General features: G+C 46.9%; 1 protein-coding gene across 1 annotated transcript in view; it reads right to left on the bottom strand.

Moving 5' to 3' along the window:
• Nucleotides 1-14,784, bottom strand: part of ADCYAP1R1 (ADCYAP receptor type I) — a 133,500-nt gene that overhangs the window by 38,405 nt on the left and 80,311 nt on the right. The window contains exons 5-8 of the mRNA XM_025206814.1: nucleotides 12,365-12,465; nucleotides 11,125-11,222; nucleotides 5,707-5,839; nucleotides 3,272-3,425 (exon numbers count right to left, since the gene is read on the bottom strand). Of these exons, the coding sequence (XP_025062599.1) occupies nucleotides 3,272-3,425; nucleotides 5,707-5,839; nucleotides 11,125-11,222; nucleotides 12,365-12,465 (486 nt within the window). The remainder of the gene's footprint in view (nucleotides 1-3,271; nucleotides 3,426-5,706; nucleotides 5,840-11,124; nucleotides 11,223-12,364; nucleotides 12,466-14,784) is intronic.

Raw genomic sequence — 14,784 nt, forward strand, 5'->3', positions numbered from 1 at the left:
TTATAAGTAGACTAGATAAAACTTATTAATATTTAACTACAAAAATATTCACTTGAGACAGGAAACTGTCTTATGACTATGGGATTGACTGGTTTCAAACGTTGCTCTTTAATGACATGGATTGGAAATGCTTTTGTCAGTTTATACATAAGCTTTCTTGTGTTTCTTTCATGTTTAACAATGTATTCAGATGCACCTACAAAAATGAAAATCACGTACATGAAACAGGCAAAGACCCAAGTCCCAATTACTTCTACTAGGATCTGCAGAACATCACTGGCTGCATCCCCAAAGCAGGAACACGTGTTTTCCCAGGGACAAGTTGCAGCAGCACCTTGTCCCTGGGGAATGCCCATGCCAAGCACGCTCTGACTCTTACCCTGGGTGGGGTAGGGGAGACTGGGGCCAGCAAGTGTGCTGGTCCCAGAAGCCTTACCTGGGGTCCTGGGAGCCTCAGGGAGCTGCAGCTGCAGCACTCCTGCAGCGGGGAGCCTGGCTGGCAGCTGGACTGTGGCTCCGGGTGGCCAGGCTCCGGTTTTGGGCGGCATATGTTGCGGCCATGTGTGCTGCCCTGTTTTTTGGTGTGGGTTTTTTTGTCCAAGGGATCTCCTGAAGTCAAGAAAGCCCCACCGTGCTGCAAAGCAGCAGCACGGGGAACACCTGCAGGTGCTGCATCTGGCTTGGGTTTGAATTACACTCCAAATCTTCGGGGGAGTCTGTGGTGGTGGCAGCCAGGAGCCACCGCCTGAACTGCTTAGAAATACGCGGTGTGGGCCAGGGGCTCTCATCTATTATGGGGGGCTTATGGGAGGGGGGCTCAGTCCCCTTGGGCCCCCCTGTATTTCAAACCCTGCCTGTTGCACATCTGCAGTCATTTGGACGTGGCCACTGGGTTCAATTAACCTGGGAGGCTCCAAATAAGTTCTTCTCTCATGGTTCAGAAGCTCTATAGTCTAGCATTGAAGGGCATGTGTAGACAAAACAGGGGCCCTAAATTAAAGCGGTGGATTTTAAAAAACACACACCTTACCTGTCTTTCTGGCAGGGAGGGGAGGGCGAGCTGCTGGTGGGTGGAGCAGTCCCTGGGCTGCGGGGAAGGGCTGGTGCTTCCCTCCATGGCAGTGGCACCATCTCCCCTCCCAGGTGGCACCCACCTGCAGACACCCAGATCGGGTGGTCCCAGGGGACACCACAGCCACGGAGGGAAGCACCGGGCCTCTGCGTAACTCAGGCAGGCTCTAGGTTGGGGGGGGTGGGGAAAGATCAGGCTCTTCGCTTTTCTTGGGTGGAGCTGCTTTCCCAGGCTGCTGCCAGGCTGCCTGTAGGGCTTCCTGCAGAGCCGTGGAGCTCCACGGGCCCAGTGCTTCGCTCCACGGCCATAGGGGCAGCAAATTAAAACTCCTTGGAGGAGTTTTAGTTTGCTGTGCCCCAAGTCATTTAAGGTGCATTACGCCACCTAAGTTCCTACAGCATCTGGAATTGCTGTGCAATACGCTGCTGAGGCATGCAAACGCCGATATCATTAAAGTGGTGCAAAAATATTTAGCCCGCTTTAAAGTGTTGTGCACACATGGCTCTTGTTTCATCTACACATGGCCGAAGGGACCGGATTAGGACTTAGAGAACATTGTTCAAGTCCTGCCTTTTCCACTGACTTGCTGTGCAACCTTGAGAGAATCCCTCCAACTTCTTCGTCCTTGTTTCTCTTCCCATTTTTCACCGTTTCCAGCATTTAATATTCACAGTAGGAACTTCTCATAACTGTTGTCTGTTATGAACCCCTAGGCACTAACATAATGCAAAAAACAAGAATGGGAGCCATTCACATCTATTAAGGTTTCATTGTGGCATTTTTTAAATTTACAAGACATTAGTTTTATTTCCAGTCTGTCTTGAAGCTAAATTTCATTTAACAGAAGTCCGATACTGAGCTTAACCTTGAGAGTCTGTGTTTTAAACCTCATACATGCACTTTTAATGAAAGGTCTCTTTTTTTGGCCTGCCATCTGGGCTCATTAGTTAAAATGTCAAACACATACCATTTGCATGAAGAAACAACAGGAATAAATCTAGCTCTGAAGGTTTAACATCTACATAACTGCATAAGTTATCATCATGGGGTCCTACTCTCTAAAGAACATTGTTTTCCCTCACCAATATAACCAGTTCCTGTTTACCTATCCATTGCTTGATTTTCATTTATGCTGAGCAGGTCTCACTTGGACATGTTTTCAGTGTTTTCAGCCTAGCTGTCATCTGTGAGCAACAAATGAAACCACAGGGAATAGCCCAGAGTTGGTATTTCTGATTTGATTAATCAGAAAACTTCCTCTGACATTAAGAATACTTCTTGCAAAGTGAAATGCTCCAAGGGGGACTGTGAGTTTGCTGGTCCTGATTTCAATTCACGTCTGGCTAGACCAGGAGACAATAACCTACTTAGTCTATAATAGCAGTGCTGAAATGTGCAATCCTGGTGGGAGAAACCCTATTGTTTTCTACATTGCTTAGTCCACATAAAATGGAGATGTTGGGCTGTTTTGTTTATTACCTTTTTAACTATTAGAAAAAAATCTTGCTGGCGTCCAAGAACATCCATCTTGATTTTCTCAAAAAAAAGGAGGAGGATCCAGAACACCATATACCAGACCAAAGAGGAATACAGATGAGGTCAAAAGGCAATCCCATCTATTCGAACTTCAGCAAAGCAAGATTATTACCATGCAAGGACTTTCTCTGGTCCTTGCAAGGACTTTCTGAAAGGATGGATTTGCTCCTTTCAGGATGCATGGCTCCCTGACACACACACATGGAAAACAAAGACATGCTAGGGATTAGAGCAGATAACTTGAGATACTATGGGGAGAACTCTTATTTTACCCAGCAGAAAACCAAAGTACAGCCTGCAACCGTCTCTAATTTATCTGAGTCAATGTAAGAGCAATTTGATTGCCCACACTGAGCATCTATGTGCCCCCATTATAGGAATAGGGAGGTGTCTGCCTGTCTCCAGAGGGAGACACTATTTCTATAACGGGGCACTTGTGCACCCAGTGGAGTAATACAATCACTCCTACATTTTAGTTGGGTAACTCCGAGTTGGTCACAAGCTGCACTTCAGTCATCCATTGGGTGAAGTGAGATTCTGCCCTTCATGGGCTCTTCTTTGATTATGCTCATCGTCTCTTTTCAGTCAGTTCCTTAGTTCAAGCAACCCTTTCACATGGTGCTAGAGGAATAAGCAAACCCACACATAACAATTTTTACCTACCCCAGCCAATGATGGTGTACCAGTAGAAATATCTCCTTTCTGGAAAAAAAGTCTCCACCAGCAAGGTGAAAAGATACAGTCCCTCGATGAACAGCCAGAAATAATTAGACATGACACAATAGTGGAAAAAGACCATCACCGCCTTGCACTCCACCTGCAGGAAACAAACACAAATAACATTGCTTCATTTGTGCTTCACTGAGGGTTGACAATCGGACGCACAGCTAGCTCTTGAAATCCTCCAATGAAAACTAAAATATATGGATGTATATATATAAAATATATAAATACTAAAATATTTGGATATGCATCTAGCTGGGGTCATCTAGACCCAGCACTCTTCCCTGCCTATGCAGGGGGTCGGACTCGATGATCTATTGAGGTCCCTTCCGGCCCTAACATCTATGAATCTATGAATCTATAAAACAATCCTTTTTTTTTTATAACATTCAAATCTAAAATAATCATGAAAAAAGCTCAAAGATTGCAGCTCTAAAAGCAGAGAGCAAATTTTAGCAGTTGTGAGAGGTTTTGAGAACGTCTCCAGATAGCACAAATGCTTCTACCACTAGTCGGGGAGTGAGGGCAGGTCAACAATGGCTGCTAATTGGTAGACTGCAATTCCCCGAGCCTTAAGTTCAGAGAAGAAAAAAAAAATTCTGTATAAGGAAGTCTAAGGAAGATGTTTAAACAGAATTGAGAGTGTGCAAGGCCCTGAGATTGCAAAGAGGATGTATCCTGCTGTGCAAAATTCAGAATTTCACTTCCTGGCAATTTATAGGAGCTGTCACTCTCTGTCAGAGACTGCAAAGTGAGGATAATGGTAAAGTGATTTCCTAGACAAAGGCATACCAGCTTTTATTAATATATGGAGGGAAGAAAAATGTAGACAAAGCTCCAGACCCATTTGGACAAGCACTGAGAGAGTGCTGAACACTCTACCAATGCTCTGAATAGGGCATACTTGTCTTTCCAATGTCACATCCCAAGGTGATGCCATAAGCATTGCCACATTGTTCACCTGCAAAGTTATTCCCATGCCGTAATACCATGGAATAACCCAACCAACTAGAAGCTCTTTTCTGTGACCTGGCAGGGAAGGAGAGATCCAATGGCTTCTCTTTGATGTAGTGGAGAGGCCCTCAGGTGGTATAAATTGGGAAAAGTCCAGTCACTTCAAGAGAGCTATGCCAACTGAAGACCTGGCCTCCAGAATGGTAATTTGAACCATTTCTGATCCCCAGACATCTCAAACCAATAAGCCAAAGCACTAAGTTTGAACAGAGATACAGGTACGGATAAAAGTGAAAAAAAATGTGGCCCAAGCTTAAACTCTGAAGGCTACTTACATCAAACTACTTTTTCGAGACGGCAGTCTACCCCTTCTGTTGACTGGCTATTTGTTCCAACCCCTTTCCATTCACTTCCTTAATAATCATTTGAGTTCAGCCTCATTTCACCAGCCTTCATGCTCCCTCTATCCTTCATTCCTGCCTCTCTCCCTTCCGGGCATGCCAGCTACTGATACTCTAAAGCATGGTGGAGATGAAAAATATTGTGAGAACCAACCACTGCTTTCTTCCCAGGTTTGTGGCACAGACTCATAGGAAAGTAGGTTGGAAGGGACCTTAAGAGGTCATCTAGTCGAGGCCTGTTGAAGCCTTTATCAAACCTCCCTGAGTCTTCTCTTCTCCAGACTAAACAGTCCTAGTTCTATCAATTTTTTTATCAAAAGTCATGTTTCCCAGGCCTCTAATACTTTCCGTTCCTCTGTGCTGGCCTTTTATTAATCTATCAACTTTGTTCTTGGAAAAAAAAGATGTGGAAGACAGGCAAGGGTAGGGGGCGAGGATTGGTTTTTTGGTGAGAACAGTGTGGAGCCGCATACACATAACTTCTCTTTACTCCATCCCAGCCTATCACATCTGTGCACACAGTATGGCCGTGAGAATAAATTTGCCCCCAAAATGTTCAGTAAACACAAAAAGACAAGATGCGATGTTAATAGCAACTCTACCACGATCAAGCCACCACCCCTTTTGTCACTGCTTGAAGTCAGATCCTTTTTCTTTCCACTATATTGTCTCTCGTTGCCTGAGAACTCAGAGCAATGGATATAAAACATAGATAAAACATAGATAAAACATAGAACTTTTGGACCCCCGGCTAAAGAGGTCACTAAAGTCCTAAAGTCCTATGTTTTATCTATGTTTTATCTATGTTTTATCTATTCAAATCGTAAGCTCTTTCTGATATAGAACTTAAATATTCCTTACCATGTTTTTATACAGAGCTGAAAACAAAGGGCTGAAATCTCAGCCCAGGATTTCAGGGGTGACTGTGGTACAAACATTCAATAAACTTCATCTTTTTTATGGGAAAAAAAAAATATATATATAGCAAGCAAAAAATGCTGCTGCCTTTTTTTCACTTACAGTAGAGATAAAACAGTGGCTGCTATCCTGTTCAGCATACAGGACCCCATCTTTAATGAAGACTGATATTGCTCGCAGAATAAATGAGACAAAGAGATTCATGTGGATGAAGTTGCGGGTACAGTGAAGCTTCCTACAAACAAAAGAAAAGATAGAAAGAAAAAATATATATGTTTTCTTTCCTGATATTAAAACACTCCTGGCTGTGCCTTCTAATAGCTGCAATAACAGTAATGTCTAGGAAAACAGGAGTCAGTGTAATAGTGATCCCAACCAATCCAACAACTTTGAAAATGACTCCTTACTTAGCTAACTGAGGATTACTTGGGCAATTTTTATACCTATTAAGCTCTTGGGCCAAATATCACATGGGAATGAATTCCATTGGCTAAATATATACATTTCATCTCTGCATAAGACTTTTCAATGGATTTTTTCTAATACTGGTATATTTTATTTATACAGCTTTTCTACCCAATAGGGCTGTGCCAAACAGCACTGTTTCGTTTCGACCTCCGTTTCACCATTTCGCTGGGACACTGTTTCGTTTCGAGTTGTGTTTGGTTTCGAAGCACTGTTCCGTTTCTTTTCGTCGAAACCGTTTTGCCCATAGGCTATAATGGGGAAGCATGAAACTGCCTATAACTTTGTCATTTTGAGGCAGATTTAATGAAAATGGCAGGCATGGTAGCCCCTGCTGAGGCCATGAGGCTTGCCAAGTTTCAAGGAGATAGGTGCAGGGGGTTCTGGGAAACTGCACCTCAAGCTGCTGACAAGCAAAACTGGTGACGTGTGTGACTATGTGTGTGTGCATGTGTGTTAAGGTACAGTGAGGTGAAAACAGCAGGTGTGGTAGCCTCGTCTGAGGCCATGACCTGCCAGGCATCAAGAAGATAGGTGCAAGGGTTAACGAGGTTCAGTGCTTGTTTGAATTTACAAACCTTTTTTCATAGACGAGCCTATGAACTGCACTTCATCAGCCTCCTAGGTACAGAAACTCACGGACTCACTATAGACAGTGGTATTCTGGCACACTGCGACCTAATGGACATCTGGCTCCCCAGGTACTTCTGCACTTTTACCTGCACTGCTACATCCCCCTTCCCCCCCACCCCAGCCTGTCCCTCACCCCCTGATGCCTCCATTTCCATTTTCACTGATTGGCTTTCTTGCCTGCACTGCATGCCAGCCTTAGGCTTCTTTATTATTCCTTCCATCCAGGAACAGCACACACACACACCAACTGCAGGTGCTTCCTCAGCCTGCCAAAGGGTTTTTCAGCCTAAAAGCTGGCATCCCAGGCAGCTAAGCTGAGCTCACCTGAAGCTTCACAACTCCACTGCAACCAGCAAGCCTCAGGCCTGTCAAAGGCATGACGGGTCTGGGCTTTCCCCAGCCAGGACTGTGTGTGTGCATGTGGTGGCTGAAGATTATGGTACCTCCTACCCACCTTTCACCAGAAGGATCCTTGTTTCTGGCATTTCCTGGGGCCGCTGCACCAATGACAGTTCCAGCAGGCCTCCCAACCCTGGCAGAGTGCAGTTTTAGTGGTCATGCCCAGGACCTGGGGCCTCCTCCTTCCCCATAGCCCCAGCCCATACCTCCAAGTTCATCCTGGCACCGGAGCTCAGCAGGGACATGTTCTTCCCCTGCTGGCTGGTGATGTAGCGAGTGCCCCCTCCAGCTCTGAGCTGGGCATGAAATGTTTTTTAAAAAAGGAAAAAAGGAAATAGGTGCAGATGGAGTGAGGAGGATGGCATTCACTCCATCTGTACCTGGAGCTTGGGGAACCTCAGCAGCAGGAGGTTCACCTTCAAGAACACCAGTGGCTCCACCAAACCAGGATCCAAGCAGGTGCGGTGGGGTGTCACTACGTCCCCAGCTATGCTGAAAGCCCTCTCACTTGGAACACTGGTCGGTGGACAGGACAGGTGCTCGCAGGCAACCATGGCCAAATCTGGCCACATCTGGCTGTGGTTTGCCCAGTAGGCCAAAGGGTTGCACAGCAGCAGCTCCATGTTCTCAGTGAGAAAGGCAGCCACCAAGACCTGAGCGCGACTTGCCTGATGGTGCCTCTGGACCCCACCATGGAAGCCATGCCTTTGGCCTACATTGGCAACACCTGTGGTGGAGGAGGAAACTGGCTGGTGGATGGTGTGCTGGCATGGGACAGTGAATCCCTCTCTTCCACATCCCCCTGCCTCTGCCGTTCTGGCTCCCTGATGCTCTTCACCAGCACCTCCATCCACTGATCCAGGGTTTTGCTGCTGCATACACTGACACTGCCCTTCACCCTCAGGTCACACTCTGTGGCCAGCATGTGAACCATACTGGGCCACAAGGGATCAAGCCAGTTCCTGATGTCCTCCTTCAGCCACCTCACCAGTGCCTGCATGTCGGGTGACAGCGGCTTGCCCCAGCCAGGGAAATCAATCCCCTGGAATGTCTCCATTTGGTTCTCCAGTTCCCTCACTAGGGGATCACCTGGCTGAGGAGGGCATCAGCAGCACTGAGGCTCTTGGTGGCCTCAAGGAAGGGCTCAGGGACAAACAGTTGTGCCTGTTTGTCCCACAGCATCTTGCCCCGCTTGATGCTCTGGTCGAAGTAGTCTGCCACTTTCCTGCATTTTGAAATGAGCTTACTGGTGGTGCTGACACCATCACCAGAAGCTCTGTCCCCTTCCTAGGCATCCCTGACTACGAGGGGGAACTTCCCTGTGCCACACAGCAAATGCCAACAAAGTTGGCATCATGGACCGCTTTGATCATATTGGCCCCATTGTCGGTGATCGTAAACCCATGTGTGAGCTTGCCCTGCCCAATGAGCCACCCCTGCACTAAGCGGTTCATGGCCCCCATGATCTCTGTTACCATGTGGGACTTACCCATCACCTTGGCTTGAAGGAGAGCCCACCGATGGCCTGACTGATCAAACCAGTGCCCTGTGAGGAAGTGGTAGGTGTCATCTCCACCCCAGCTACTCCAGATGTCCAAGGTGAAGTGTAAGGCCACCTGTGGACCTGCCTTGTGCAGCTCCTCCCTCAGGTACTCCCTGCATGCATCATACAGGGAGGGCACCACCGTTCTGATGAAGGTGGTGCATGCAGGCACTTGGTAGGATGGGGCCATGAGCACCATGAGCTGCCTGAACCCTGGCCACTCAACTAAGGAGAAGGGCTATCCATCGACAGCAAGCATCTTTCCAGTGCTCTGGGTGATCTCACTCACCCTTGCAATGCCCCCTCATTTTTGTCTGCCTTTCCCCCACTGTTCCAGGGTGGCCTGCCTCTGCTTTGCAGGGATGGGGGCTTTGGAGAGAGAGGGGGACTTCCCTTTAGGCATGCTCCCACTGGTGCCAGGCTGAGGAGCCAGGGCAAGGGGTGGTGCCTGCGGAGATGCATCAGCATCGTGGTGCTCATGTGTTTTGTTCCCTTGCCCCAACTGGTTTTGGCTTGGCAGTGCAGGCAGATAACGTACGTGGGATCATCTGCCAGCTCAAAATGATCCCAGACCACACTACCCGCTTGCTTCTTGGGTGCAGGTGTATGTGTAGATGCTGCACTTTCCTCCTCCTCAGCAGGCAGAGGCACAGCAAGAGGAGGAGCAGACTCAGCTGAGCCACTTGCCTCCACCTCTACGTCAGCCTCCTCTGAAGTGCCTTCTGGGGAAGGAGACCTGGCTCTAGTGGAAACTTGAGGGCTGTGGAACACAAACACAGATGGTTCCCCCTCCATCCCCAGAATTTCTCTTGCTAGGGCATTGAGATCCAGCTCCAGCTCCAGCTCTTGCTCTGGCACTGGAAGGCTCAGCATGGGAAGTGAAATGGGAGTGGAAGAGCCTGTCATGCTGGTGCTGGTGCTGCTGCTTGTTGTCATGGTGGTGGTAGTGGGGGTTATGGCTGGTGCTCTTGGAGGGGATGCAGTCTCAGGCACAGGCAGTGGCACTGCTCTCCTCTCCCTGTTTCCTGTATAACTAGTGGAAGCCTCATGCCGGCTTGTTGTAGCAAAACGGCTGCATCTCAGTTTGGGGAGAGCGGGGGGAACCTACAGCTCTCCCTCTATCCCCTCTTCCACCCCTCCCTGAAGGCTTGCCAGCTGCTTTTTCAGCACACTTCATGGTGTGTTTCATAGTGTCCTGTCTTTGCCTTGGTGTGCTGGAAAATCTGTCTCTTCTTCTGTAATGTTAAATATCCGATTTATGTACTATATGTAGATAAGATAATTGTATGTGTGTGTATTTATGTCATGTATGTATGTTTGTATGTATGTATTTAAGTAATAAATAAAAACATCAATATATAAATGGATGTATGTGTTTTCTTATATAAATTCTATATTATAATATGCAATGTAATTATGCTGTGCTTCCCTGCGCAGTGAATGGAATGCACACTCTCAGAGAAAGCACAGATTTGAAAAGAATCAAAATAGACTAAGCAAAAAGAGGATTTTGGAGGAGGAATAAATTGAAAGGAATCAATCAATAAATATAATAATAAAATAAAAGGGTATAAAAAGAAAACAAAAGGTTTTACTGAATCCCACTTGCTAGGCTAGCAAGTAGGAAATGAATGGTAGCCCTTGTTGTCTAACACTGCTGAGCTTCCAGAAGACAGCTCAGTAACTGACCCCAAGCCAGAAAGCAGCTCAGTTCAAACAAAGCTGCTTTTTATGCTGTTTTTCCATGCTTCCCCCAGAGCACTGGGACTGGAAGGGACCTCATGGAAGGATCACAGTCCCTGGCCAGCTACACAGTCAATATGAGAGCAGTCCTTCCGCCCCTTTCCCCCTCCATCGCCTTACTTTCTGTTTCCCTGCAGGCAAGCCCAGCTTCAGCTTTGAAACTCAAAACGTTTTGAAATTTTCAAAATGTTTCAACTGCCCTCGTTTTGTTTCGAGGTTGTTCCGAAGCCCTTAGTTTCATTTCTATACAACTGTGCTGGCCCCAGCAGCCTTACCTGACGTCCTGGGGGCTGGGGATGCTGCAGCCGTGGCACCCCTGCATCTGGCAGCCTGGCCGGCAGCCAGAGCATGGCTCTGGGGGGCCAGGCTCCAGTTTTGGGTGGCACACGCTTCAGCCATGTGAGCTGCCCCACTTTTTTCCACCTGAGTATTTTTGACCCCAGTATCTCCCAGAATCAAACTCCTCTCCTCCCCCCACCCCATGCTACAAGGTAGCCATGCAAGAAGTGCCTGAATGGGTGGTATGTGGCACTGTAGATCGGTTTGTGGTGTCATGTACTGCGTGGCTGCACTCATCTGGATGCAGCCTCTGATTCTAAAACAAGCATATCATCCTGCACATCATCCTATTTTTGTCACTGCTTAGGTAAAAGATTGGATGGAGGGGGAGAGGAGATGGGTCTTGGTCTCTTTTTCTATGCCTACAAACAGGTCACCACTCATTCACAGCAACTCACCTGAAACGACATAGGATAACCATCGCCATGGTGAGGGAAACAAGAGAAGTGCTATATCCAACTGTGTACAGGGCCTTCACAGACAGGTAGTAGTAGTCCTTGAGAAGAAAACACCATGTAGTCACAAACATCACCTTCACCTCTTGGGCCAGGATCTGGCTGACTTAACTCACAGGACTAATTCCAGTCATGCCAGACTTCAGTGCCATAAACAGGTTTTGGGTCTTACAGTGTTTGCTAAAGTTTCCCTTTATGTTTCACTGTGTATTGTCACTGCCTCTGGTACAACCTGAGCTGGCACTGCATTACAGAACCGACTCTTAGAGTAAAGGTTGAACTCTTATCATTGCATTGACTACTCCATATCGATCTCAAAGTCAGAAAGGATTACATTAAGGGCAGACTGGGTGTGTCTACACATGCATTTATGGCAGCTTAAATTTACTGAGCAGTAAGTTACTGTGCAGGAAGCGGAAATAGGCTGGCGTCTACACGTGCAGATGACCTGGAACTACATTTAGTCCCAGGTCAGAGCAGCGTGCCATGTGCCCCTGTGGCCACCAGGGGGAGCTCCAGCCTCTGGCCACATGACTGCCAGCTCTTGAGACTAATTTTAGTTTCGAATTGAAGCCAGAGCTGGCTGCCAGCACTTGGGACTAACTTTAGTCCCAAGTTGAAGCCAGGAGAGGTGGCCAGCCAGGAGTCCTGGGGCTGGGCTCAGGCCAGCTCTTCAGTGGCTGGGCAGACCCAGAAGGGAGGACTCCTGGGTTACTGTGCACTAATGCATCTACATGTACATTATTGTGCAGTAACTAAATGGGTGTAAATTTGATACCTGCATGATGCAGGTATCAAATTTACACTGAAGTCAGTGTAAGTCACCATATTTACTGCACAGTATGGGCATGTACATCTAGATGTGCACCCATATTGCACAGTCATTTCAGTTATTGCACAGTAGATACGCATGTGTAGACATGTCCACTATGAACTCCTTGCTTAATTGGTGAGGATTCATTAGTGTATATAACAACTCGGTGCTATATGAGTTATAAGCTTACAGAAAAGCCCACAGTATAACAGAATATAAGGAAAACCTCAAGTGCTACTCTTTTGAGCTTGCATTTATATATGTGAATTATTTCACTTGGATCACCGTTCAGTGAATACAGACTGGACTCACAGCAAACACAGGCATGCTATGTCATTAACTTGTGATTAGCATTAAGTTATTTCCTACCTGGTTTACAGGGTCAGTGAAATTCTCATCAAAGCAGGCATCGTAGTAATGAGGGAAGGGTTCAGACCAACCATCTTCTGTGCAATTTCTGCTGATGTCCCCTATATTAAGTAACATAGCAAAGTTACAGTGTAGGACATTGTCAAATCCAACCAAAGAACATGCCTTCCTTGGAGCGTTGCCATATGATAGGTGGCTTGGGTGTTGCAATTCATGCGCTAATTATTTCAGAAGGCTGAAATTATGGGAATGTTGTAAACAGAGACTCTGTTGCCAGTGACAATAACTGGCATACTCATTTCCATATCAGGTTATTCAGGATGCTCTACCAGCTCGTGGCTTTTTTCAGAGCTTATGTCCAAGCTCTCTGACCTGACTGAAAAGCTTGAGGCCTGTTGGTGAATGCATCACGTTCTTGTTGGAGCCAAACCTGGGCAATGCTTTTGTTTTATTGAGCCGTTACAGTTACTTCTGCTCTGACTGTACCTGTTTGACTGTTTTGCTTTTGCATTTGGACTCAGTGGTTACTGTTTTAGAGCCACTTTGTTAAGGAGAACATGGTGTAAATGGCACTGACCTTATTTTTAATCATGTCTTCATCCCTAAATGGAGCTGAACATATGTGTAATCATTTTACTCTCTTAGGAGTCCTGTGCTACTTTGAGAATTTCTAGAATTTGTAATTTCACAATAGTTCTCAGTTTTCCAGGGAAATTTCCCATAAATCAAAGAGTCAGGTTTTTTTACTTCCTTCTGGTAATTGCTGTTAAGGTAGTAAATAAGAATGATAATGATATCATTGTTAGACTGTAGTAGTCACCAACTGATATATAAATGTTCCTCATACTGCTACAAGTAACACTCTACTAAGTGTGTTCTTGCAATGATTAGAATTGATCAGAAGCATAATATCCATAGTTTCATAGGAGCTAGGGTTAGGAGGGACCTGATCAGATCATCTAACCTGACCCCCTGCCACAGGCAGGAATGAATGCTGGGTTCACAAGACCCCAGACAGGTGATCGTCCAACCTCCTCTTGAATTTGCCCAAGGTAGGGGCGAGGACCACTTCCCTGGGAAGTTGCTTCCAGATTTTGGACACCCCAACTGTAAAATATTGCCTTCTGATCTCCAACCTAAACCTATTCTCCATCAGCTTATGACCACTGTTCCTCGTCACCCCAGGTGGTGCTGGGGAGAAAAGGGCTCTGCCTATTTGCTGTTGATCCCCATTGATGAGCTTATAGGCAGCCACCAGGTCCCCCCTCAACCACCTCTTGCTGAGGCTGAACAGGTTCAGGTCCCTCAGTCTCTCCTCATAAGGCCTGCCCTGCTGCCCTCTCACCAAGCGGGTGGCCCTCCTCTGACCCCTCTCCAGGCTGACCACATCCCTTCGAAGTGCAGCACCCAGTACTGGACACAGTACTCCAACTGCAGCCTGACCAAAGTCGCACAGAGGGGGAGGATCAGCTCCTTGGACCTACTTGAGATGCACCTTTGGATGCATGACAAGGTAGGGCTGGCCTTGCTGGCTGCGGTCTGGCATTGGCAGCTCATGTTCATCTTGGAGTCAATAATGACTCCGAGATCCCTTTCCGCCTCTGTGCTTTCAAGAGGGGAACTCCCCAGCCTGTATGTATGTTGTGGAGTCCTTCTCCCAAGGTGCAGCACCCTGCATTTGTCTACGTTGAACCCCACCCTATTCATATTTGCCTGCTTTTGTAGTCTGTCTAAATCTAGTTGCAGCCTCTCTCTCCCTTCAAGTGTGTCCACCTCGCCCCACATCTTAGTGTCATCAGCAAACTTGGACAGCGTACTTTCCACCCCCTCGTCCAAGTCGCTGATGAGGATGTCAAACAGTGCGGGCCCGAGGACTAAGCCCCGGGGTACCCCACTACTCACATCTCGCCAGGTTGAGTACAACCCGTCCACCACTACTCTCTGGCTGCGCCCCATCAGCCAATTTGTTACCCATCCGACTGTGCAGGCATCCATGCCACAGTCGCTTAATTTATTGATGAGGATGGGGTGAGAGACAGTGTCAAAGGCCTTCTTAAAGCCCACTTGGCAGGAAAAGAAGCTTGATTTTTCCTTTTGGAATAGGATTTAAACAATAAAAAACATAATTTTCCTTACCTAGGGGAGACTGGACTTTGGTTTCCAACAGGTCAAAATCACCTACTAAACCAGAGATATGGTCCTTCCCAGTCCCAGTGTCCATGGAAATCAGTCAACAGATGCCCACTGATTTCTATGGTCTTGGAATAAGGCCCAAACTTGACTTTACCTTTGAGAAAGGGTGTAATTGTAAATATGGATTCACCTGATAGTGTCTATGATAGATACACCTAGGCCAAAGTTAAATACACAGCGAGAATAAAACGGAGTTAAGGTTGAGAGTGAATCTCAGCATTGTAAAA

Source organism: Alligator sinensis, unplaced genomic scaffold (genome assembly GCF_000455745.1).
Source record: "Alligator sinensis unplaced genomic scaffold, ASM45574v1 scaffold531_1, whole genome shotgun sequence".
Taxonomy (NCBI): Eukaryota; Metazoa; Chordata; order Crocodylia; family Alligatoridae; genus Alligator; species Alligator sinensis.